The 27,035-nt window shown below is 39.2% G+C and overlaps 1 protein-coding gene across 6 annotated transcripts in view; it reads right to left on the bottom strand.

Moving 5' to 3' along the window:
- HERC2 (HECT and RLD domain containing E3 ubiquitin protein ligase 2) overlaps window positions 1–17,315 on the bottom strand; it is a 115,724-nt gene extending 98,409 nt beyond the window's left edge. For 2 of the 6 annotated variants that reach the window (XM_069769971.1, XM_069769972.1), the window contains exons 1-3: window positions 17,219–17,309; window positions 16,236–16,352; window positions 5,151–5,265 (exon numbers count right to left, since the gene is read on the bottom strand). In XM_069769971.1, coding sequence (XP_069626072.1) covers window positions 5,151–5,265; window positions 16,236–16,307 — 187 coding nt within the window. In that variant the 5' untranslated portion in view covers window positions 16,308–16,352; window positions 17,219–17,309. Of the gene's footprint in view, window positions 1–5,150; window positions 5,266–16,235; window positions 16,353–16,859; window positions 16,983–17,218 lie in introns of those variants that run through there. The other 4 variants (XM_069769976.1, XM_069769974.1, XM_069769975.1 and 1 more) reach the window with 4 other exon arrangements.
- Window positions 17,316–27,035: the final 9,720 nt, after the last annotated feature.

The raw sequence follows: 27,035 nt of genomic DNA, 5'->3' as shown, positions 1-27,035 counted from the left end.
TTTCTCAGACTGAAGTGTGAATATTGTGGTGGGGGAAAACAACCATGTAATATTTCCCTGAAAGAACTTTCTCTTAGCTATGTTTTGGTTTCCAACCTTAAGCCTCCAAGCTGAGGTACGTACACTTTGCCAGTCAAAACTGAGCAACTGAAGAAACCATCCTCAATTAGAAGTTAGCTCCCAAACCGAAGCACAGTAGCTCACCGTGTGTGCTCTATCTTGCACAGCAATAGCCTAATCCAGTATAAATGGAGGATAAAAAGGAAGCAACTGAAGGTGGAACTTTATTTCATATTCAGTGAAGAAAATAACTGACACTGCGAAGTCACCTCTGGCACCTGTTACATTATGATCTGGTGCTGCTCTTAAATGGCAATGAACTGGTAATAGTTAAGAATTCCTCAGCAGAAAGAAAAAGCCTGCAACAGTTTCCCAACAGATGTTGCCATTCACAAGGCAAAAAGTTAAGCAGTGTGCTTTAGGCAAGGGCTGTATTTTACAACCACTCTAAAACAGTATTTGGTAGTCCCAGATACAGGAAGTATTTCAGCTGCCATACAAAATAATAATTTGTTTTCTGTCAAAGAGCTTCTCTTTTATATATACTCACATATATATAAACTTCAACTGATTAGTTATTTGTGAAGGAGCAATGCATGTCTAACCATTTGCAAACCATGTTTACACAGCCTTCCAGGTGTAGAAGCCCAGATGAAAGAAAATTCTGATCTCCTAACTCTAATCAGAAATAAAGTTTCTTTTCTTCCCTGGTATACTATTTTTTAAAATGCATTCTTTAAATTATCTGTTGAATATACAATAAAGCACTTTACACTTATGAAGTCAAACTGTCCAACAGAGTGACTACAAACTTCCCTCTGTCCTGCAAAGAGAATACGATAATCCACAGCTGGGTATCTAACACTTGAGGGTACAGCCAATATAGCTGAGTTGAGGGAAGCAGAAAAAGAGGGAGAGAAAAGAGGCACTTCTCACTTTTAAATTAAAAGTTCTTTCCTAGACAAGAAAGGAGGCTCAAAGCAGGAGCCAGCCTGTATGCCTGCTCGCTGCTACAGTTTGATACATATGTGGTTTGAACCGTAGCCACCATAACCAATTCCCACATACTGTTATTCTTGTCATAAAGATTTGGTTTCTGCCAGCCTCTCTGGAATTGCTTGTGGTGTTTGGACTTTATTATCTATTTGCAGGTGCAACACTGAATGAGGTTTGTCGATTCAACAGCACTAGACTGTCAAAGGTCCAACTTTCAGTAAAGGGGGAACAAAAGAGAAGAGGAAACTCTTACCAAAGGTAGGCCAGAGGCATGAAGCTTATGATTTTTTATTTTTACCCTGGAACTTAAAATAGTCAATTGAAACAGAAATTCTCACCAATACATAAGTTTGAGGAATTAAAAATAAAAAAAAAAAAAAACCAACCCACAAAAGAGACACCTGCAGAGTTGACTGATACGTCTTAAAAATTTACAATAATGGTTCTCTAACTTAAAAATTTAGTAAGAGTAACATTATTTAATACTTTTTATTATTTTCAGTACAGAGCTTCCAGTATGCAAGATACTAATCTCATTCAAATTTCCTGAGGGCAGCCTGATTAGCTTTTAAGTACATGCCATGCTGCAAGTGCACCTGTATTTGGACATCACTGCTGTCACAGCTGTGTCCTCAGATGATACTTGGAAACATGCAAACACATTCTGCTGAACACATTTGTAAAACATGTTTTTCTGAAAGTGCCATGAAGAAAAAACAGAGTGGTTATTCCTAACCAAATGTTCTTGCTAACAGGGGAAAAAATTACACTATTTGCATATTCCTCCTACAGAGAAAAGGAATGCTTTTTGCTATCAATAGCATGTTCTTCCAGTCTATTGCCACGGCTGATATCCACTGAAAGAATGAAGTGCCTCTTCTGAGCAGCCCAGTAAGCATCTACAGAAGAGCTACAGCACTAGTGAAGAGAAGGAGTTACAATGGATGGGCATAAATCAAAACTTCTTAAAACAGACTGAATAAAAAGGACTATTTACAGCAACCTCTTATTTATCTCCAAATTAGTCAATTTAGCAGCAAAATCTGAACACTGAGATTAAAATATATTACTTTTTATATTAAAAGCACTGGATTTTATATAAATCTCATTACTTGTATGTACTTTTCCCTCTCCTCTTGAATTACATTTGTAGATCATTTATGCAAAAAAAGTAACTACCAACTAAACAAGCTGAAATATGCTGGATTTTCATTTTATGAAACTCAATTTGAGCTGCAAGTTCAGAGGTGCAAACAGACCACCAATTTTGCTGGTTCCATAATTCACTGCCTGATGGAATCAAACACACAATCTGATTGACTTTGTCCAAAAAGAGCCTTAATTAGCTTTTTCTTCTCAAAGCTCAAGTCTAGTAAACAAGATGGTTGTAGTTTACCAAACCTGTAGGCCAGCACAATGGCATTTATGAAGGCTAACTTCACTGAAAGAATTCATACATTAATTCTAAGAGTTAAGAGCCTGAAAAAGCTGTATTTAAATTTCTAAACTCTTGTAGCTTTTCAATAAATACATGTTTTAGAAGTACCTAAGTAGAAGAACATAGACACTCCAGTTGTGGAAAGAAACAGATGCGATCTATGCTGTGTGATACCTACACTTAACCCCTCCAGAAGGAACAGCGAGGGGAAGGTGTTGTTTTAATTTTTATCTTTGTTACTCACTATCCAACTCTGTCTTAATTGGTAATAAATTAAATTAATTTTCCCCAAGTCGAGTCTGGTTTGCCCATGACAGTAATTGGTAAGCGATATCCCTGGCTTTAACTCAACCCACGAACTTTTCCGTTTTATTTTCTCCCTCTGTGCTATTGAGGAGGGGCAGCAAGCGAGAAGCAGGGCGGGCAGCTGGCAGCAGGCTAAGGTCAACCCACCACAACAGAGTACTGGAAACAACAAGTGGCAGTCTTACTTTAACAAAACAAAATAAAACAAAACAAACATGGATATGAAAGCTTTCAAAAGCATCATCACAGCTTGGACCACTGCCATTTTAAGGTAAAATAGTTGCCTTATTTCTACAGTAAACCAGCAGAATTTCTGTATTTTTAAGTAACGGTATCCTACAGCCTTTAACACTTCATACCTTTTTGATCCTTCAAAGTCATGTGTACATGCATACATACATCCAGCGTTTTAAAAATAAAAAACTTCACATCATTATTCAGAATAGATGTCCAAAGCGTGGATGAACATGTGAAGCCACAGATGATTGACTTGCTTGGCACTTCTGGTTTTTTTACTTTATACTGCTCTCTACATTTTGGATCAGAACTGACAGCTTGTATTTTCCTAGTTGATATTTCAATGATTCCCCTGAAAACAAAAACCAATTATACTATAAAATCTTTCTATAAGCTTTCTCAGAATCACTGAAAGCACTACAGCACCATAACTAACAGAAATCCCAATTCTTTGTGGCTACTTAGCTATAAAGAAACTGGAAAAATAGTTTTCTGTCAAAGACCAGCACAGATACAACTCTAAAAAAAAATTTGTAAGTATCTGGCACAAAAAGAGCAAACTGCATCAATTCCATTTGTAAAGCAGGTATTTACTTTAACATATTGTCTTTATTATTACAGATGTTTGTTATCTTTTTGCTACAGGAGAGCACAGTGTGTTGAATCATTATACCATGACCATCATGACACCTCTATCATGAGCTGTCAATGAATGGGAAAGCGTTTCCCACAGTTCATTTAGGTTATAATCCTTCCCTTCATTGCATCAAGTTTATGATGCCTTTTAGAAATATACATGAAACTAGCTAATCCTAAGAAAAAAAACATTACACTACCTCCATTCATTTCATGACCAGCTGTTGTAGTAGCCTTTCTGATAAGATCAGTTGTATTTTTGTCCACTGTCAACAATAATATTCAAAAGGGCCGGCAGCAGCAGCAGGACAAAAAAGTATTCTAACTCTGAAACAGTTAGGAGCATAATTTCAGTCCTTACTACAGCCTGCAGCCACCCACAACCTACAAAGCTTATACTCAATAAAAAAACCATATAATTCACTCTACTCTCATAAACTATATATTACAGCTTCTTTCCTGTAAAAATAACTTCCTCTAGTCAAAAAGACTTACCTCTCCCCCTCATTTTTTAATGACAACAAATCCTAGGTACAAAAAAATTCTCTCCATAAGGAATTGGGCGTTACTGTTTTGAAATATCACATCTACCCAACAGTACAGTTCAGGAAGTAACAGAAGCTGAAGTAATAGTTCGATGCTACCAAAAGCAGTATTTCCATCCTTCTCATAGACAGAGCCTCGTTTATTTGGGGGTCACGTAAATTACTGACAAAACTTATCCGACCATTTGGTGAGCCCATTTCAGGCAGGTTAGGAAATAAAAACCTTTTCCTTTTTTGACCAGTTTAATTTTCTGTTCAATAAGGAGTCAAAAGAGCACCATAATCAGAAGAAGGAAAAAAAGGCAAGAGCAGAATCACTCCATTTTAGCATAGCCCATCATGAAACAAAATCCACTTCTGCCAAAGTAATCTCTCTAAATAGATGCATTACTCTGCCATTTGCAGGATTTGCAGTGTTTGAACTGCTCTCAAGTACAATGAAAGACCAAAAAAAAAAAAAAGGCACTACATTCTCAGTCAGATTCTGGACAGTTTTTTAGCTGACCTTCATTTTTTTTAGCTGACCTTTTAGTTACTTTATGAAGATTGTAAACAAAATTAGAAATAGCAGTATCGACTTTACCCCATTCCTCCGTCCACTTCCTTTAAACAAAGGGTTCAGCTGTAAACCACGCATGCCAAACAAAAGGACACTGCCAAGCCTCTCTCATAATAACATGCCTAGTTATGAATTTTAATTTCAAAAGGCTGAAACAGATTTAAGCCTTCATTTGAAGGCTTAGACATTACCTTTCTGCAAGCTTTTAAGGAATCAGTTTCAATTGTATTTAATACAAAACACGAACACCTGCAAATTGTATAGACAGATAACAATAAACAAAAAGTTCTGTGACAGTATGAAATTTGAATTCCGTTTTCATCATCGCAGTGAAAGAAAAAATTAACAAAGAAAAAAATGTAAAAATCCATACCTTTTCTTGGAGGTAGTTCACCACTTTGTGTTAACTCTGTTCCTGGATATATTATCTCCCCATCTTTTACCATCTCATTCCACAAGCCACATAGTCCATCTCGTGTGAAAGCGAGCTGTTAAAAATAATACATTACATATAGTTAAACACAACAATTTTCTCTCAAGCCAACCCCAGCTAACATTTAAAACATATCAGATTTTATATTTTGTCCCAGAAGAAAGAAAACACATATATCACCTCAGACTAGTATGTTCATTCTCTGTGCGTATGATAGGGATTTAAATGATCTTCAGGATCTCAGATTCTCTAGCTATGCTATTTTCAGACTAAAAGCACAAAACAGTTAACTTTTAGATAGGCTCAAATACAGCAAGATGAATTTTCTTTCAGTGACAAATTCTCATCAAAAGCATGGACTTGGTCACCTTAGAACTATCCACACATTCAAGATGACGTCATGCAATAATCGGGGGGGGCATGAGACGGGGTGTCCTTCTTCCCTTCAGGAAAAGCTATCCAAACAAAATCAAGCTACATAAAGTCACAAAACAGGGAAGCGTGAAGAAAGTCAATACAGTCCCCTCTCCAAACCAGCAACTGAAGAGCTGGGCACTCAACCAGAACACATGACATCAAGGCACAGATTCATAAACGTATTTAACCAGTTCAAACTGGTCCTGCTGTGCAAAACATCTCTCACAGCCTTCCCTCTTCCTTCCAGCTGCTACAATGCTTCCTCCTGCATGCAGGCTAATGCACGTGCATGACCATCTGCTGAACCAGACTGTGGAATTGAGCAAGACTAAAACCAGCTGCGCCTGGGGGAAGAGCGAGAGGCCACCTCAGCCCAGGTCAGTTCCCAATACACTATGTGCGCAACAGGACAAATACTCACAATAGAACAAGTGGCAGGACTATGCTAGCTGGAAGCGCTCATGAAAGCGCTGGCTGTAACACGAGTCTCCTAATGATTTATAAATTTGGATCTCCCTTGAAGAATCCTAATGACCAGGATAACTTGTCTTCTGCTGATGCTGTTCTCTGCTTTATAAAACACTGCAAAACAGGTGTCAACATCCCAAGCAAGTTCCGTAACAACCAGGCTATAATTTGCAACCGTATAGCATAAGGGAGGAGGGGAGTACATGAAATTGAAAAACAGAGTACCTTTAGCATACCAAAGTGGTGCAGTGGAGACATTTTTAAAAAAAAAAAAAACAAAAAAAAACACTGAAGGCTTATTCAGAAGCATCTTTGTGTTATGTAACTAGTATTCAGATCCAAACTGTTTTAACTGAGGAGTCATACAAAGATGTTACTTACACAACTGCTGTAAAATATTTACCATTATACACAGAAGTCCGCTTATACTTTATTTTGATCTATTTCCTACAGATGTTTTAATGATTATAGATTACAGGTTTTAAGAGTCACAACCACCAGCAAGGAAGTCATTTGCTGATCTAGCTAATCTCAGTTAACGTGAAGAATTAAAGACAAGTTGCATGTTTTGACACCACTGTAACACACTATATTACCATAGTAGTTTCTTGACTTCATATTGCATACTTCAGAACTTCACTCCAACACATATTAATGATTACAGCAATTTTTCTTTCAGCATAAAATATGAGCTGACACATTGTTCGTATTTGTTACTTGCTATTTCCTGATCTCAGGGGGATAACAGGGAAAAGAATCACACAGCTTGAGCTAGACATTATTCAGCTTATCTGCGATTTATCAGTTATGCAGCATCAGAATTACACTGTGACCATGCTTTTCTGAAAGGTACAGTCCCTGTTCTTCAGAGGCAGACAGCATGTAGAGCTTTTGCAAAGATTCTGTGTTTTGCTAAATGCTTTATATTTGGCTTAATCTTTTAAAAACTGGAACAGTCTGAAATAAAGTTGCATTTCAACAATGCGCCAAAAAAAGATCAACTATTCACCATTGACTGAATTTCTTGCATTGTTCTCAGTCTATAAATATTTCAAAAATAAATGGTGTTCCCTTTCTTCATCAGATGTGGTCATATGCTTTAGTGGGGCACTTAAGGAATTTATTTTTCACAATTGTTTTCTTGCAAATATGGCTAAACACAACTGTTCCACTATTTTTGGCTCATATATGATAGATGATTTTTTTTTTAAACATTCACCTGTTGAATGCTAACGTATGCTAAAATACAAGCTTGAAAAATAGTGAGTGAGGCAACCCTCCAGATGGGTTGCATAATAAATAATGGTTTTCACAAAGTTAAGATTTTTGTCTGATAAACTGTCTTTTCATACATTTTATTTCACATTCTCAGATCACCTTGGTATGGAAAATGATTCTCACAGCCCTTAAGCTTACAAACTAAAGGCCTACAGGCATTGAATTCAAGGTTCTTCATAATGCAGCACTGTTTTATTTCAGAAAGCTTACTACTTTTGTAAGCATTGCTGTAAGTAGAATCAAGAATTGTTTTCTGTTTTAACCTCTAATCCTTTCACATGGCACAAAGTTCACCCAAGTCTTTCACGCAACTAAAAATTGAAAAAGCAAACAAAATTTCTTCTGCCTTGGGTTTGGTGTTCAAATTCTTATCAAAGTAATTTTCTGGGTATGTTGCATAAAGATAGAGCAACCACCAAGATTATAGGTCAGAGAGAGTTCCCCCTCCTTCTCCAAATACATGATGTGGAAGCTTACACCATAAGAAGCCCTCAGATAAACAATTTTGCTTTTATTCAGGTTGTTGTTAACATTTTGTCCAGTGGTATATGTGTTGGGGGAGGGGGAAAAGGAGACATGTTTGAAAGTAAAGGAACACTGGACTTTTTTTGCAGCAATAATCAAAGCAACCAACTGAAAGGACAATTAAGAAACAGTATTTACAACCAAGCTGTCATAATTGAGAGGAACTCAATTAATAGTGAACAAGTTCACTATTAATCTACTCAATATTCAGCAGACATATTAAACAGTAAATTGCCACTATGATAGCCAAAAGTGAAAGAAAAGTCTGAGTTTTTAAGTGATAAATTGTTCAAGCAATTTTATTTTCATGATCCCAAAATTGTGTAATCGTAATAAAAGCTTCATAACTCCCTTAAGAGAAATATTTCACTTAACCAACAGAAACAGGGAGAAGCAGTTGATACACCAGAGGGTCATGCTGCCATCCAGAGGGACCTCAACAGGCTGGAGAAGTGGGCTCACAAGAACCTCATGAAGTTCAACTAGGAGAAAGGCAAAGTCCTGCACCTGGGGAGGAACAACCCCAGGCACCAGTACATGCTGAGGGCTGTCCAGCTGGAAAGCAGCTTTGCAGAAAAGAACCTGGTGGTCCTAGTGTGCACCAAGTGGAACATGAGCCACCAATGTACCCTTGCCACAAAGAAGGTTAATGGATGTCCTGCGCTGCATTAGGAGGAGGGTTGCCAGCAGGACAAGGGAGGTGATCCTTCACCTCTACTCAGCACTGGTGAGGCCACACCTGGAGTACTGTGTCTAGTTCTGGGCTCCTCAGTACAAGAGAGACATGGGCATACTGGAGAGAGTCCAGCGAAGGGCCACAAAGATTATTAAGGGACTGGAACATCCCTCCTATGAGGAAAGGCTGAGAGAGCTGGGACTGTTTAGCCTCAAGAAGAAAAGGCTCAGGGGGAATTCATCAAAGTAGATAAATGTCTGAAGGGAAGGTGCAAAGAAGATGGAGCCCAGCTTCACTCAAGTGGTGCCCAGTCGCAGGACCAGAGGCAGCAGGCACAAACTGAAACGCAGAAGGCTCCCTCTGAACGTCAGGAAACACTTTTTTTACTGTGAGGGTGACTGAGCACTGGCACAGGTTGCCCAGGGAAGCTGTGGAGTGTATATCCATGGAGATATTTGAAAGCTGTCTTGACTTGTTGTGGGCAACTGGCTCTGGGTGGCCCTGCTTGAGCAAGGGAGTTGGACTAGATGACCTCCAGAGGTCCCTTCCGACCTCAATCATTTGTGATTCTGTGAAACTAGCAGCTCAAGATAACAGTAAGTCAACTGTATGTTAGAAAAGTCAAATATCTGCTTGGACTACACAATCCTGCTTTTCTTTCTTTTTACAGTGTTTTAAGACTATCTTAGCCAGCATAAGCACATATTACTTTCTTCTTTTGCTCCCACCAATACTTCTTGCGTTCAGTCATTTGCAAGGAGCCTATCAACACATCCAAGTGCTGAGACAGCAGAACTAGAACTTTAAGACCAAATTTGGAAAACATCTCTCTTCGGTTTCTATTTTCCAAAAAATATGACTCTTCTTCAAAAATATGGCTCTTCTTCCACTCAATTCTTTAAAGAAAGTTGACAAGGCAATCGATGGCGCAGTGCAAGAGAAGAAAAACACATTTGCTGTCTTCACTGTTTCAGACTTACTGGGGTTGCAAGTACAAGAGTACCTACCTGTGTTTTGTTAAGTCTAACACTCTCTCACTAGATTGCTTGATTTATGTGGACATCTTTCCCTCTAATAATTTAGCACCTTAATTTGTCAGTTTAAAGGGATGAACTTGACAAACTCAGTAAGTTAACAAATTAAGAATAATTAAGTTTTCACTGAACTTTTGCAGCTGGCAACAGTGCCAGAGATGTACACTCTGTAAAAATCCCACAAGGACTCCAAGTCCCTGCTTGCCCCACCACCTACATGCAGCCTTCCCAAGACTGAGACAACAGCAGCTCCGTGCTCCACCACCACTACACACTGCCTTACAACCTTGGCCCATGTTCTTAATCCTCCTACTCATTCCACCAAATCAAGTGCCATTCCCCATGCCCTAAATCTCCCTTGTTCTTCCCATGACAACTCCCGACCTTCTCTCAGGTAAGACCAAAGCCACATATCTTCATCTCCCAGTCACCTCACTTTCACAAATCCGAAGCCGCTTCCACCATTTGTCACACATTCTCATCCCCAGACCACGTCTTGATCTCTGCACTTGTAAGGCATGTATCCTACCAAATTCATACTTCCCACACAGACTTAAGTCTCAGCCCTGCTCACTTATCCCAAGCCAAAAAAGCAAGGGCCTAAGCAGACTTCAAAGTGAACTTCTACTGTACTGTAAACTGGGCAGTCCTCCTCCTAATCTTTTGCTAATCTTATCTCTGCAGTTAAACTGCAGTTTATTCTGTCTGGTACAACATTTAATTAAGTCAAAGGGATACCTAGTTTGGTTGGCAGCATATGCCGCTGCCATCCTCCAACAGGGCTGGCAGTACAAATTCCCATCCATCCCCATCAACTCTAGAGAATAAGGCATTGGCATTAACATTTCCTTACATTCAAGAAAATTAAATCTTGCAACCATAACTGGATAAGCTTCTGAGAATTCTCAAAGCACCACTACAATTTTGCTTTTAAGAATAATGAGCAGCTGTGATTTTGTTCTAAAGTCAATGGTTTAAGACAAAGCTTACTCCATGTGGTACAGTAGATCATGCTCTTGATGTGGTTTCATAAACTTTCCTGCAGAAAGCATAGAAGCCTCCATAAAAGTTAACTTGAGCTCAAGAAAAATGAAGCCAGGAAAAGAAAATGACACAAAAGGACAAGGATTGATTCAGGTAGGATTCCTGATTACATAACTGCACTGGAAATTCATGAAAGTGACTTCAAAATACAAAATGTCAATATGTGTCAATATGGATTTAAAATATAAGCTACTTAAATAATCTTCACCTCAGAATTGCGGGGGGGGGGGGGGGGGGGGGGGGGGAGGAATTTGTTCTTCCATTCAGTTACTTCTGCATTAGCCATTGGCTGTATTTTAAAGACCACATTAAAAAACATTTTTCTTTAGAAATAGATTAAAAAAAACAAAAAAAACTTTTTCAGACCAGTAATGGTGAAGAAAATCACAGAACAGTAAGTCCTTTCCCGAGTCTCTCTGTTGTTTTCACTTTTTTGAATCCATTCAATTTGTTTCCTCTTTCATTGTTGTCTTCTTTAGTATTTTGTCCTAGCTTTCTTCCCTCCCTGCTGAAGCATGCCCTGAGCCACAGTTGCTTATCACACCTATGCAAAGCACAGTTATCACACCTATGCAAAGCACAGTGAAACATGATTAGATCTAAACATACTGCTCTAAAGCTCTGATAGCAAAGACAGAAAAGTTCAGCAGCCCTACATTAATTTAACAAATTTGGGGTTAAACTAAAAATGTCCCCATAATAACAGTCTACTGGTCTTCCATTTATTGCAAAAGTTTATTAACAGTTAATGGTCATATGCAAAGAAAAACTATGCAATTCCCTCAAACTTAGAAGAGAAATTCTCTAACTTTCTTCATTTGCAGAACAGTACTTCTGTTTGAGCCCAAATATTTGCATAAACATTAAATTTAATTTCTCTAACCTATCACTCCACATATGGTCCTCACCCCTCCTTCTGGAAATCACTTATTTTGGAGAGACAGCATTACTTCATTTTTAAAATAATTTAAAAAAAAAATCCCTACTGCAAACTTTACTTTAAAAATGTAGGAGTTCTCATTTGCAGTTTGCTGTAAGAACATCCACATAAGCCCTTCATTTTTTCATCAGAGAACCAAAACCAAGAAGAAAATTAACAGGAAATCAACAAAATAGAGAGAGCAACTTTCACTAACTTCATGCTTTTAATAGTCAAGACATCATTTATTTATATTGTCTTCTTTTAACCAAAGGTACTGATCTAGACGCTAGAAGAGTGGGATTTTCATGAAAATCAAAATGCCAAATGTAACTTTGAAAGCAAGGTAAAAAGATTTCAGACCAATGCAACTCTTACAGAAGGCTGTTTTGTTTTAAAAAGCTCACTCTCATCTCTGGCAAAAGAAAATGACAGAAACAGCCTGCCAACCATGAACTCAATGAAAACTGATGAAAATGCATCATACTGCTCTTGTAGACAGCTCTTGCACCTTGACTGTTGCCTACAGTTTTTTTCCACACTACAGGAAAATGAAAGCTTTTCACCTCTAATCCGTGCTATTAAGCACAATAGTACCTCTGTAGGATCCAGAATAAGCAGGCTAATTAAACACCATTTGAACACACACATGCAACCCATTAGCTGACAGCAATTCTAGTTTTTTGTTATTCAGCCATCACTAATTAAAGTTCTCTGCATAAGGTTCTAAATTAGTAGTACAGTACATCTATTTAATCAGAATTATTTTAAGCACAGTTTGACTCAGCAAACTGGGTATCTAGTTTTAAGTAAAAAAACTTTAATCTTCCATTTGTATACTTTTTAGACTTTCCTTTTTAAAAAAAAAAAAGTCTTCCTTAGAAAAGGCTGTTAAAACACAATCTCCCATTACACGCAGATTTTGCTATAAATGTGATGGTTTCTACTATTAATAGACATAAATAGGTAGGTGGGTTTAAGTGTATTAATTCAAATCTAAAAAAATAAATTGGAAACTTAAGTGATACACTAATCTTTTTAGCAACCATGTTAAACATGACCCATGAAAAAGTGGCCCGTACCAAAATCCACCTGTTTTATAACTGCATACAGTTATTTTATTAATGATGATGTTATACACATATTATTGATATGTGTAATATGAGAACATATTACATATTGTACCACTGCTGTTACCTCATACTGAACTGAACTATCCTATTTTTTCAGCTGCTATAACAGTTTGTGTTTTTTTCAGACAACATAAAATATCTTAATTTTGCTCCACCTGGAAATTTAGGTTTTTAATAAAACAAATGTTTCTAATCCGTTCAAAATTATACTAGCAGCTGTAAATCATACCATAATAGGTCAATAATTACAAAGTTAGTAAAAAGACATGGACTAGTTACTGGGTGCACTTGGGTCTTTGTAGAGCATTTTGGCTTCCTACAATAATACTGATTAGTTTCAGATAAATTAATATAAGCAAAAGATATATTGTCAAGATATAGCTCCACTAACATCTCACACCAGTTAATGCTGCAGGCTAGAGGCTCGCTGCTATTACGAAAGGGCTTGTGTCTTTGATATTCTCTTAAGAACAGTAATAACATGCTACATCACGCTGGCTTTGTCTCTGAACAGTAACATCCTGAAACTGAATAAGAACATTCAAATTTGGTCTGGATGCCAGCTGGAACAGTGACGCGCGCAGGTGATTAAACACAATGCATGCTAAAATCCACATGTCATTCTTTTCTTATTATACTAATACCACTATATTATAGAGTAATTAATGCTCACAGTATTATAATACCGTGTATTACATTATTAATGCAACATCGTCTTGAGCTAAAGCAAAAAAGAATCTGATGATTTTCAGAGAGATTTCACTGGCTTAATCCACAATAACTGCCACAGCCATCAAGTCTAAAGAGCAAACTCTCTGGCAACAGTGACACACAAAAAAAAAAAAACACCAAAAAACCCAACCAACCAGGCAAAACCCATGTCAGCCTTTGAAGACTACTAGCCCACCAACTGAAACATTTCACTTCCAATTCTAGCTATACTCCCCAGATTTTGCAGCAGCAAAGAACTTCATTTAAAAACAAAAAAAGTTAGTTTAAAGACTAATCAATCTCTGTATGTCTCCTAAGGTAAGAATTCCCCAGTATAATTCTGTTTCTCCAAGGAGTTTCACCCACCCACTCTTGGACTGCTGTACAGTGAGAAGTTGAAAATCTAGCTGCAAAGTGAAGAGTTTCAGGGTCTAATTCCAAACAATAATTTGTAGTCAGCTTGATTAATTCACATAAATTAGTGCGTCTTTCTTCAATCCTCTCCTAGGTACTGTGCTCATCTTTTCGATTCCTGTTGACAGTCTCTTGAACACCAATAAGATCCTTCTATAGTTATCTGGTAAAAACATGCACAGTAGGAAATCAGCATATTCAGTACACACAGAACTTAAAAGAATTAAGAGACAGGATTTATACCTGTAAAGAAATTTCACACGCAGCTAGGTCATGCTAGTCAAGCAGTAGCTAAAATAGTTGATCACGCAATAGAAAAATTCCCCAGAGCCCAAAACCCCTCTACTTGACAGAAAACATCTGCCATTTAATACATTAAAAAGGAGGAATTCAAGATTCACATGCACATTTTTCAGAATACTGAACACATACATCCAGATAGAGTTCTGTGATGAGGACCTGTGTAACACCAAAAACAGTTAACCTAATAAGAAAATTATATTATACCCAGGAGGCCTGGTTAGCATTCAGCTTCCAGAGAAGTGATGTTTTGTCCAGCAGATCACAAATGATTACTGTTCTCTTATTTCATTAATCTCATTATTTTGACAGCATCATGATTTGAAGAAAACAAAGGGAGTACCCTGGTAATTAGAGTCTAACTTGTTATTACTCATAAAGAACTCTTATTTATAAGAGAGCTTATTCATAGAAATTTGTTACTAAGATTTTTATTATTAAAAGGAATTATTACAACACATTAACTACACAACAGTCTCATAAGACAAATATTTCATTGCATTTATAAACACTCAGTTGAAAATAATCCTTAAAATTTGGATGGCAAATGAAACCCTCTTGTCAAAAGTTTACATAAACAGAAAAAAAGGGGTGTAGAAAAAAAGGCACGTAGAAAAAAAGGCACTACAAATGAGAGGAAAAATCTGACAAATCACATGAACAGTCACATTTTTCACCCCATATAATACAGAAGGAAAACAGGCAATGCATAGTCAGCAGCTGTTACAAGCAAAGACTGCCACTTTTTCAGCTAAAATTTTCCTCTATTCTACAGTCTATTGAAGCAACATATTTGTAATCTAGAAGACAGCCTCCAGGGAACACAAAAATATTACTGTATTTCTTAATATGCTTATCTTCAAATTGCTTTCTACTATGTTTATTTACCTCATTAGCCAAAGCATCTAACTTTGGATCAAAACTTCTACTTAGTTAAGAATAAAAGATGAAAATTGAACTAATCTAGCCAAATCAAGAGCAAGCCTTGTCATTTTATAGCATTTACATACAAGACCTAGGAAATAATGGAACCTCTAAGGCTATATCTGTCACTTCTGATTCTGGTTTAGCTTGTTTGATGTAAAATATTGGAGAAAGGCTGCCTTTGAATCACAACTGCACAGCGGAAACCCCTTGCCTAACTGCAAGACCAGCTGAACTCAACCATTCAGACTATCAGCATGTAATTTTGGGTAAAGTCACTCTGGATGCAATTTTTTAAATTTTTTGTTGTTATTATTATTAATCTGTAACAAAGGAATAACACTGGCTGGCCCATCCCAACAAGAATGAGTTTTGAGCAGGAACTTGGAAAGGTTATTCAAAGTAAGGTATCTATATGCAACATCTGTGGTAAGGAAGACAACAGACAAGACACAGACTTTAGTTACCCATTTCACCTGAAACAAACATAATGGACCAAAACCACTCTATTTCTCTACATTTTCCACTTAATTTTCAAACCTGAATTGGGAAAACATGATAGTATCCTCATCCCTGTATCACACAACTTTGATAAAACGGATCATCTTCTAAGACAAAAGAAAACTTTCACCAAACATTTCAACAAAGACTAGTTCCATTTCAACCACGTATCTTTGACAAAAAATTAACTCCCTTCAAAAAGGACAAAATTTAAAGGAAGCCTATACCTCTTATACAAACAACTACAACAAAAGCTAATCTGAATTCTTCAAAATATAAATTAGACTTCCATCGCCTTTCACTTCAGTTCTCTTGTGCAACAAAGCTGCTAGCTTATATGCAGGCAAGAAGTTTAGCAACAGTCTAAATGAAGAATTTATAGTTCTAGCAGTAATGCTGAATACTCAGCTGTGTGCTTTGACACTCTGCAAAGACAGTATAGATATGTAGTCCAGCTTGTTTCTAAGCTGAGGAGACTGGACTGACAATACAGATCTATTTGCAGCTCAAAATAAGTTACTGTTTCTTCAAGATCAGTTTTAAGTCAGCATACTCAAAAAAACCTATACATCTATCTCAAGAGCAACGCTGCAGTCTTCTGTTTGCCAGCTGTTTAGACTAAAAGCATCCTTGCTCTGCACCTGAAAGGTCACAATGCAATACAACTATCTGACTCCTTACCTGTAAGTCTGTCTTCAACCATTTGGAGTCAAACCTAGCTTGGGCAGCCAGACAAAAAGATTCAGAAGACATGTTTCCTTCTCCAGCCTTCTCTCCAGGCTGGCTGAGCAGCCCAACCTGCCACAGAATGAGAAAAATAACAATCTAGCACGTGAAATAAACCACACAAGGTTATTTCTGTTCAGACTAGGATGGCTTCCGCTCGATCTTTAAAAATTTATCGTGAATAAGGACGTCCCTCGTTCACATCCCCACAAATTGCCCAGCAACACGCATTAAGAACACTCTCTGAACCCCAGAAAAACCCCACTTCCCTTCCCTGTAACACTCGGGGAAGGAAGCCTCCCTTCTGCGGCACCGAGCTACATCAGAGGCCTAACGCTGCCCCTCAGACCCAAACGTGGTGCATGAAATAAATAATTGATGGCAGATTACGCAAGCCGCAGGCCAACATCAAGCGATTATCAGGGTCACCCGCGCCCCCTCCTCCCCGCCGCCCCCGGCGGCAGCCGAGGCCCGGGGGGCTCCTCCTGGCCGCACGACCCCCTCTCCCAGCAGCGTCCCCCAGCCCTCACGGCCCACTGTCACCGCCCCTCACGGCCACCAGCCGTGGCTTCAACCCACCTCGGCCAGCCCGGGCGAGAGGGCCGCCGGCACCGCGGACGGCTGACGGGGCCCGGGCGGGAGAGGCGGGCGAGGGCCCCGCCCGGGCAGGGGTCGCTGCACACGGCGCGGGGGCTGCGCCGCGCCGCGCCGCGCCGCCCCGCCCCTCCCGCGGGGCTCCCGGGCTGAGGAGGGGAGGCCCCTTCCCTCGCGCCGCCAGACGGAGGCCGCGCGCGCTCGCGACCACCACCGCTCCCCCCCCACTGCCGCTGCGGCCAGCTCCACCGGGCGGGGGGACACGCTCCCGCCGTCTGTCTCCCCCCCCCCCCGCCGAGCCAAATGGAGGCGTCGGGGCGCGCGCCAGGCTCCCTCGCACTCACCGGCCGGCCGCGGCGAGCGGCGACGACGGCTCCTGACGGCTCCTCACCCCTTGCCTCGCCCTACCGCCGCCCGCTCGGCCCCGGGTAATCCTCGCCCCTCCCTCCCTCCCTCCCTCCCCCGCCCCGCCTCCGCCGGCCCCCCGCCTCCGCCGGCAGAGCCGCTGACCGGTCCCTCCCTCTCTCGGTACTGGAGACAGGGGACACCCGGCCAATTCGCGGCGCAGCCCCTGCACGCCAGCAGAGCTCTCGGCCAATCAGGACAGGAGGGGGAGGCGGGACATCCTGTCCCGGAACGGGCCGCAGCGGAGCGGGGAGCGGCGCGGGGCGGGGGGGGGTCCGGGCCAGGGGGCGGGCAGAGGCGTCGGTCCGCCTCACGGATGGGTCTGAAATCCCGCCGATCGTGCCGAAAAACAAGGTCTCCTTTTAGGTAGCATGCAGAGCTTAAAAAAAAGAGGTTTGCGGTGTTTGTGGGGTTTTTTTTAAAGTCACTTCAGGGACCATCTACAAACTACACTGCTACGTTCACGGCTAAAAAAAAAGAGGCTTTTAAATATTTCAGAGCAGAAAGGTCGATAACGAGTAGTTCAGAGCCAAACAAAATGGCAGAAACAGCCTGAAACGGGAAAAGAAACTGGGGAAGAAAGCGGGAGCTCGGTAATGGCGGGCAGCGGCGGGGTCTGGAGGCCGGCGCAGCCAGCCCAGCGCCCAAGTGAGACACCGCACCCAGGCAAATAGTCATGCTTCAGCACAGGTTTGTGGGGACGATCAAATATAGCGGTAGTTTGAAGTTCAAATTAACCCAGAGTAACGTTTCTCACGATACTTAGGCTCCAGTTGCCCAGCAGCTAAGGGATTAGGAAGGTAGGAGCAGGGCTTGGCCAACGGGACCATGGTGGGCTTTGGTCAACGGGAAGCCGCAGACTGAATGGCAATGAAATTCTAGCAGAACTGAGAGCATTTGCTGGCATTTAGGCAAAAGTACACGACATTTAGTTACTCCTGTTTACGAGGCGTTGTAATAAAACACAGTGAACTTGATTCTTCTGGGTTCATTTTCAAAGTAACGAGTGCAACCATGACCTAACCACTTAGCCTGTCACCACAGACCTCTCTTGGATAAGATACAGTGGTCACTTGAAGTAAAATACTGTACCAAATTCCTGAAGTGCCTGAAAATTTATATAGAAAGATAGAAATACACGATTTCCTCAAGTTACTCCCTGAAACTTTAAAATACAAACCTTCAAAACCAAAAGTAGTTTCCCTTGAAAAATCTGCACAAATGCCTACATGTCAAAAGCTTTAACTTTAATATGAGGGGACTGGAAGTTGTGTCTATTCTGACTAGACCATGGCTGAGCAAGAGCTAGCACACCAGGATGGGAAATATTTTAGTCTCTTCTTAACCTAGCAGACTGAAAATAAAATAACACTGGAGCAGGTTGCCCAGAGAGGCTGTGGATGCCCCATCCCTGGCAGTGTTCAAGGCCAGGTTGGATGGGGCTTTGAGCAACCTGGTCTAGTGGAAGGTGTCCCTGCCCATGGCAGGGGGGCTGGAACTAGGTTGTGTTTAAAGGTCCCTTCCAACATAAACCACTCCATGATTCCATGTAAATAGTCATATTGTCATATTCCAAGTAGGAATAAAAACCACTTTGTAAGGTATGGAGCCCAAACCAGAAGGCATTAGTAAAACCTGGTTGAAACCGCAGTGCCCACTGATTGTGCCTACTGCTTGCATAAGTGATTGGCAAGTCAGATCTAAACAAGATACTTTGCTGCATGTGCAACATTCACTGCCATTTTTTGTTTGCAATCCAAGAGGAATATCTTTAGACAATCTGCATTTATTTCAGAGAGTTTTCTTACTTTTATTAAATAACAAATGGCTATAGCCTTTGGCTGGCACTCTTGATGTGAATATTTTGAAGAGTGTGTAACTAGCTAACTTGTTAGACTTGAATCACTGGCCCAATTAGCAGGTATGCACTTGCTTCGACAAAAATCAAAACATATTTGGGTGCAGTAACCATGGAAATTCAAGGCTAGAGGTACTTCTGAAGAATTTATGGATAATTTTGTACTTCCAGATTTAGATTTCACTTCTGATGTATAATTTTTGTTTGCACTTGAAATGCACTGTAATAGCATGGTGCAATCTCAAATGGCATTCTCATTTATAAAAATAGGTACCCAACACATTTTCCAGAGAGAAAAGTATGTCTGGTAAAACAACATGAATAAGTACTTTGATAACATTATTAAAAAAAATTTATTTTTACAAATAATCAGAAAATTCAAAGATGCTGGAACCTGAAGTTTGTCTAAATACACAGTATTTGCAGTATTATGTCCATTGATAACTGATGTTATTTAAATAACAATGGCATGTTGCTTCACTTCAGACTGACAAAGGTAATAAAGGTGATGTACGGATCTGACAGACTTCAGAAGGCAAGTTCAAGTCAAACAGTTGAAGTGTTACCACTCCAAGCCTTGTGCTCCACTCTTCTGATTTGTATTTCCATCTTCAAGCAGCGCTATATGATCTTGTAATCAGTTCTCCATCCATCATCCTTTGTGCCCCAGCTTGCTAGAGTAACCTACTTTACACCCAGGAAAACCATTAAGTGGATCCAATGGCCCTGCCTTAGAGACACTGATGCCCTCAGGAGCTGCAGGGCAGACTGCTGGTGAGGTGGAAGTAACTTCAGCTCTTTGCTTTCACTGCATGTCTGCCAAAACCCTCGCACATCTTTCTTGCTTCCTCCAGAGAAATGGCTGGACATGGAAAAATCTAGTTTCTGTGGACAGACACAGTCAGTCATTTACATGTATCTGCTTCTAGGCATATGGTCAAATCACTATTATTATAGATTAAAGCAAAAAGTAAATACATCAGAATGAAAGGCACACTAAAACCAAGGGGTCACCTTTTCTGGTCCACCTCTTAGAACACCTGCAAACAATACAGAGTGCTCTAAAAATGTCTGGCTCTGGGCAGGAGACCTCTCTTTTATTGTAAATGTGGCAGGAAAGCCCTGCTAGCTTCTGCAAGAGAAGAGGCGCTGTAGAGGGGCAGGATGTAGAGGAAAAGAAGGATGGTGGTGCACGTGGGATCAGTGTAAACCATGACAGGCTGAAGGACGTGGGGTTGGTAGCATGAATGGTGCCCTCCCCTCCCCTCCGTGCAGGGCCAGTTTGTAGCACTGTCAGGCAGGCCTAAGGAGATGGGGAAGATCAGACACTAATTGAATAAAATAAAACTACCACAGTAATCTAAAGCAGAACAGGCAGAAGGAAGAGAAGTATCTTTGGACAATCTAGGCAGCACCATATTTCTTTTTATTTCATTTGTGACAATGGGTTCATAAGTATTGACAAGATCAGTCTCAAAATTGGAGGCAATTGCATTCTCAAGTAACTAAATCCAAAACCTGAAGAACTAACAAACAAAATAGTGAGAATGAACTTTTTTTTAATCAAATAGGACCAAAAATAAGCAAGTATATGTTTACATAAAAATAGTATCTAGTCCTACCTGCAGGTCTTCTAGGTATAAGCATGAAATCTTTACTAATTATTAATTATTTTAAATGTGTGAGCTCTAGGGAATCCATTCTAGTTATAACAGCAGTGGAATGTGGGGCATTTTTTTCTCTCATTAGTGAATATCAATAATTGTTATGCATGCAAACGGGACACAAAACCATCTCTGTAAGAGCAGTGCCTAACTGTTTACTGCAAGACAATGCCTTTTCTGTTTGTAATTTTTTTTAAGAGCCATTTGTGTTGAGCTCTCCCACTGAGTTTGGAAGCCTTTGTGTATTGTTATCCACAAAATGCAAAATCCGGTCCACTCTGGGCTTAAAACAAGCCTCAAAGAATTTCCTGACTTACTTTTCAGTGATGAACACTTTCCCAAAGAAAGTGAGAAACTTCTACAATTAGCCTTTATTATTTTAATACTCTTTGAACTGAACTGTTGGCCAAAATTTCAGCTCATGATGAGGCCCATTATTTCTTTATTATATTATTTGCAAAGAATGCCATCAGTTCAGATTGGTCCATTGGTCAATAAATATTATGCCACACCAGTGCTTACCACAGGGGGAAAACAGGACAGTAAGGACATAACAGGATTCTCCTCCTTCCCACATATGGTAGTATTTCTAAATAGTCACAATGTCACTTTCTATTATCCATGTTTATTACTGAACAAATATTAATTACATAAGAACAACCAAACAGAGGAAGCAGCTTCCATGTTCAAAAATTGAAGCCTCCTGAAATCAATATCCTAACCCTCTTTCCTGATGCCGCCTCAGGACAACGAAACAAGATCTTCTGTCTCTGTGCATGGCTTTCTGCTCCATTCTCACTTTCAGTAGTAACAGCCCTGCTACTTCTCATCTTTTTCTCTAATATATCTCTGTTCCAACCTATATACTTCATATTCATCCACACTTCCAAGATGATTTCATTCCTACCTTTACTGGGCAGTGATAGATAGTTTGGAAACTGTATTGTTCCTCCAGTAAACAGAATTAGGTTAACTCCTCCCTACCTTTTTTTACCCTGATTTTAAATGAAAAATATTGCTTACACCCAGAATTTCCACAAGTTCTTCTCCTGTGACGATTTTTCTTTGTGAAAACGGTCTTGTGTGAATCACAGTATATTGTACAGCTGACACAGCTCAATTGCAGAAGTGGTGTTTGAAAAGCAATTCAGAGTACAGAGAACTGAAAAAAAAAGGATGAAGCAACTAAAAACTGTCACAATAAAGCCACAATTTCCACAATTCCAATTAGGTAGCTAATTAGAATCCATTGTTAATTACATTTTGCATAGTTAATTATTTTTTTAAAAAGGGTGAATCCTGTCCTTGTTAAAGCAGGCAGTAATGTTTTCATTGACTTCATTAAGCTCAGAAATTCATCCTCATATATCCTTTATTTTACTTGTCCAGTGCCAACCACACTAGTTTTTAGTCTCCCAGAAAAACACAACTCCAAAAGGTTGCTTTCCAGGTTATGTCTTCCATTACAGAGAAGAAAGGTTGTTTTGCTTTCCCCAGGCCAGCCCCCGTGCTTCTATCCAGGGAGTCTCTTGCTTTACAGCCCAAACCAGTCTGATCTGATTTCATCCTACATCTCTGAACTCAACAACAATAATGAATTCTCTGTGGCTATTCCTGTTATTTCTTTAAATTATCAATTCAAAATAATCACTTCATAAAATATTTGAGATGGATGTTGTTCTCTGACTTGCAAAAATAGCTTTGGAAATGCCAGCTTGAGTATGCTCTCTAGACAGATCTTCAAGAGACTTTGGAAATAAACAGTACATAAATATTCAGATATCCATTACAGACCTGTTGAAATTAAAAGCATTTGGTATAGAGTAAGGGATGTATCAGAAATTCAGATGGAAAATATATACGTATTCTGTATACTAAAAAACAGCAACCTCCATAAGCTCTCTATCATTTTCAGATTAAATACAATTATTAACTTAAAGCCAAGCAGAAAATGTTTGCATTTAAAAGGCCTTTTCGATTACAGGAATATTCTGTATAAGATTTGCTAATAATACCATCTAATGATCTATTACAGTACTAAGCTACATTCATAAAACTGTTCACCTACAAATCCTAGATTTGTGAAATGATCAAGATATAATTTAAAAATCCACCCAAACATCAAGGCAATGCTAAGGGTAGTAAAAATCAACATGACATTACACTGGAAATTGAAATATATCCTCACTATTATACTAACTTACATACTGAGGGCAGAATGATTCTGTATTATCATGATACCATGCAAATAGATTATCAGTATTCGAATATATTCTGTCTGACGGGAGGCTAGTTGCCTAGTTAACATTTACAAATTAACCCGTCAATGGGCAATGCAACGTGCTTCACAATTACTTAACATGATAGAGGGATGTTCAGTAAGCACTTTGAGCAGCAAGAACATTTTGAAATTTGAGTTTAAGCACATAAACAAGAATGTTGCATTTTTTTCCTAAATTATTATGCAAAGCATAGCTCATTGCAGAAGGCCTAGAAACAAAATGGAAATTATTTGGCAAAGTGAGAAAAGCATTCAATCCATTAGATCTCTGAAATAAAAAAGTCTTACGCCCTTTAGTTAAGGTAGGTGGATGCAGTAGGAGTAAACTTTACTAGACAGAGATAGGAACAGTATCCTTTAGCCAATAATCAGAGCATGAGAAAAATCTCCTAATATATAAGAAGGAAGCATGATGCTAATTTTAATTCTTTCCATTTAGAAGCTACCAAGTATTGAGTTTCTCCTAATGCCTGGAAGGTGGCCAAAAACACTTTAGCTTTTATACATCGCTTAATATATAGGGAAACACTTTATGAATGCTGATAGGAATCTTTACTCATTTAAGCAGGAAAGGAAGCAGTATTTCTATGAAGGATTTGTTAACCTAGAGCCATATGGTATCCTTTCATACAAAAATGTTTCATAAGGGAAAAAAACTTACTTTAAAAAAAAAGTTAGAACAAGTTGGGCTTATGCCATGTTTTGTCCTTGCTGCAGGGTGTTGGGAGAGGCATTAGCAGCAGAATAGAAAGGTCAAGGACAGGTTGGTCAAAGCACAAACCCAGGGATAATGGCCAGGCAGGGGTTGGAGGGAAGGGAATCAAGACAAATTGTTAGGTCTGTCGTTAATACGTAAAGTGAATACCTGCCCAAAACACCATCAGTCTACTTGGTTTATCAATCAGGCAACTGTCCACAGCTCCCTTTCCACAGATGTGTAAAAACAGTTGTGGAGAATCTCTGCTGTGTTTCTCCAACATGCCCATTTATAAAGGGAATTTCTTGCATCTCTTCTGTTTTGCCAATCCCCACCCCACTTACTACAATTTCAGAAACTGTTTTATCCTCAAAGGAGAATCGCATGATATTTCAGACATGCTAATGTATATTGCGCCCTTAAAGTTTGGGGAGGGAATGCCAAGAAGCTTAGTGATCTAAAATGAAGTAATTAGTTCAAACAGGAAGGAAAACGATCTACTAAGACAATGTGTGCCTCAGCTTGTTCCGGCGCTAGTCTTCTGTTGATTTTGTGGTATGTTCGCTGGAAGCACAATAAACCATTGCGACCAACAGCACTCGCACCTGTTATCTTTTCTGCTTTCAGTACAAGAGCATTAACACCATGAAATACTGTATACCAGTTGGACCCATCTTTTAATGCTTTCTTCATAGCCATAGTTTTGTGTCACCTCTCAGCCAGATCACAGATTTGTCTCTATACTGTGTCATTTCAACATACCAGTTAGCGGTATTTTTGAAAAATCAGACCTTGAATGTCTTTTTCATCTTATCTCATTCATAATCCTTTGAAGAAAATTAGAGCCTGGGAAATTGCTGCTATGAGTTTTCTCTTCCATGCCAATTTCAAATTACTGCTCCGTTTTACAGACAGTATATGAGATTTTAACAAACATTTATGAAACCTTTGCTGTAAGGTTGACTGACTGCTCCACTGTGATAGAAAGCTGTGATGTCTATGCTGTGGTGGCAAGACTCCAGTTTTACCACAAAGAAGTTCAGGGTCCTTCTTCTACAGGATCCCTGCCACTCACACAGAGGCCCCTAGTAATTGTGTGCACTTTTGGCTCTGTATACACATGCATTTCAAAACACTAAATGCATGTCTTCCTCCACCACCACCTGGAGAGTCTGATTCCTGCTCCTACTTCTGTCCCAGATGAACTCTAACCTTCAACATAATACATTTTAGACAGCAAAGTTTTTTAAAGTTTTTAGTCTTTGTTGCTCATACCATCAACCCTCTTGATTACTGATGGCATTTTAAATTCTTTTCAGTTACTTGTTTATTCTCTTTTCTCTTTGATACTATTATTTATTAACATAGCCTAAAGAGAACCTGAGAAAATCTGAGCTGGCTTTGAAGGTAATATATTACATTTGATAGCAGAGCCAAAAGGTAAATCTAGTTTTACAGCCTGTCACATTTATAATGAACTAGTTCTGAGGCTGACATTAATGAAGTTGTTTATTAATATGTTATTAATGAACAACATTTCATAGGTAAAAAGATCCCTTTACTTTTATGAGTTACTCAAATTATAAAAGCTTCCTTCATGTTTTGAGGACAAACAGCTGCAATCCCATTTGAAATCTGCAGTTGTATTTACTTCTTGCCTGGGAAATACAACTGCAGATAGAAAGTTTAATGTAGAGTAAATCAGATATAACTGATTTACAGTGGTATAAACTAGATGTAATTGGAGTGGTGTCACCAGGATTATACATACAAAATACAAAAATATCAGAAATAATCCTCTAGAAACATACTATTTTTATTATAATCGGTGACCCTCAATTCTCCTCCCATTACACTGTTGTAAAATACAAGCAGGATTCATTTTGGCTAGCATTATCCTTTCTAAGCTAGTCCTTTAGACTACTTCGAGTGCCAGTGACAACAGATAGGCACCTCAAATGCAATTCATTCCACCCTAAAGCAGGATGGAGGAATTGCACTCAGAAGTACAGACATCTCTACACTCACAACACAAGAAAGACAGTGAAGTGAATTCTACAGCAAGATAATAAGGCTGAAAGAATGGACAATGATGGTGCCGAGAGTAAAATCTTGTCTTGGGTCTTTCAATGATCTTTAAGAAAAATATGTAATACTTGGGTTTTTTTATAAGAAGGAAGGTCACAGGACTCCAATCTCATTTCTAAAATCAATTCTGATAATAAGTTAACTCCACTCACTCCAGTTATCTTAGTCTTCTTACATTATGTTAGAGCTGGCTTACTACCAGGAAATTACAAATGGGATTCGGTTAGCATTTCATGTGTTGACAGTAGAACGCTCTGTTCAGAAAATGCTAGTTCAAAATTGTCGCTACAACTTCCCTGAAGTATCAGAACAGTTTTCCAGCAGGGAATTATGCTATCCAAGTTTAAACAAATGTTATTAACACAAGCCATGCCAGCAAAAATAGCAATACAAATGCTATGCTTCTTGTCATGTTAAGTTTTAATTGTTTAATAGTAAAATAACAAGCTAGGATAAAGTATTTCACATGTACATAAGAAACAAGTTAGGACAAAAGTAATTACAAAATATAAGATGACAATATATTTAACAAACGAGTTACTCCATCCACTTGGGAACCTGCTAGGGAAAAAGCACATCCTTTAATCCTATAGCCACAGATCATCTATTTTCACAGACCTTCAAACCGACCTGAGTTTCACTAGGAGGTACCTTTTACTGAAGACTGCTCTACAGTGAAATTTTTCTCATAACACTGATTCTCCACCACTGAGAAGAAGCTCTAGAAACCTCTGTTTTACAAATTACTTTAGCAGATTCTGACTTTTAACCCTGGCGTGAAACCGTGCTGGATTGGGGCAATAGAGCAGATTGGTCTCTGGAATCTTCCTGCTTTCTTACTTCATTCAGTCTTTGGATGCAAAAGGAGGCTGCAAACAGAAGTGTCTGAGTCTATTTTGGTTATTCATTAACTGATTAATTAATAGTAATTTGCTTCTATCCTTCTTTCTGGGTACCAGATACAGGAGTTATTCAGACCACAGTCCAAAAAGCCCTTTAGGTCCTTTTAGGTCTTTTTACAAAGCTCAGGGAGTTCCTCCACTATTTAATGCAGTGATGTCACTAGAAAAAGAAACACTCCACAGAGCAGAGTAGATAAACTAAAACTTGACTATCATAAAGTGAAGGCAAATTGAATTGGAAACAAAAGGGAGGAGTTAAAAAGGCC

The sequence above is a fragment of the Haliaeetus albicilla genome, chromosome 25 (assembly GCF_947461875.1).
Source record: "Haliaeetus albicilla chromosome 25, bHalAlb1.1, whole genome shotgun sequence".
Classification (NCBI taxonomy): Eukaryota; Metazoa; Chordata; class Aves; order Accipitriformes; family Accipitridae; genus Haliaeetus; species Haliaeetus albicilla.
Note: the sequence above shows the minus strand (reverse complement) of the source record. Positions and strands in the feature narration are given on the sequence as shown.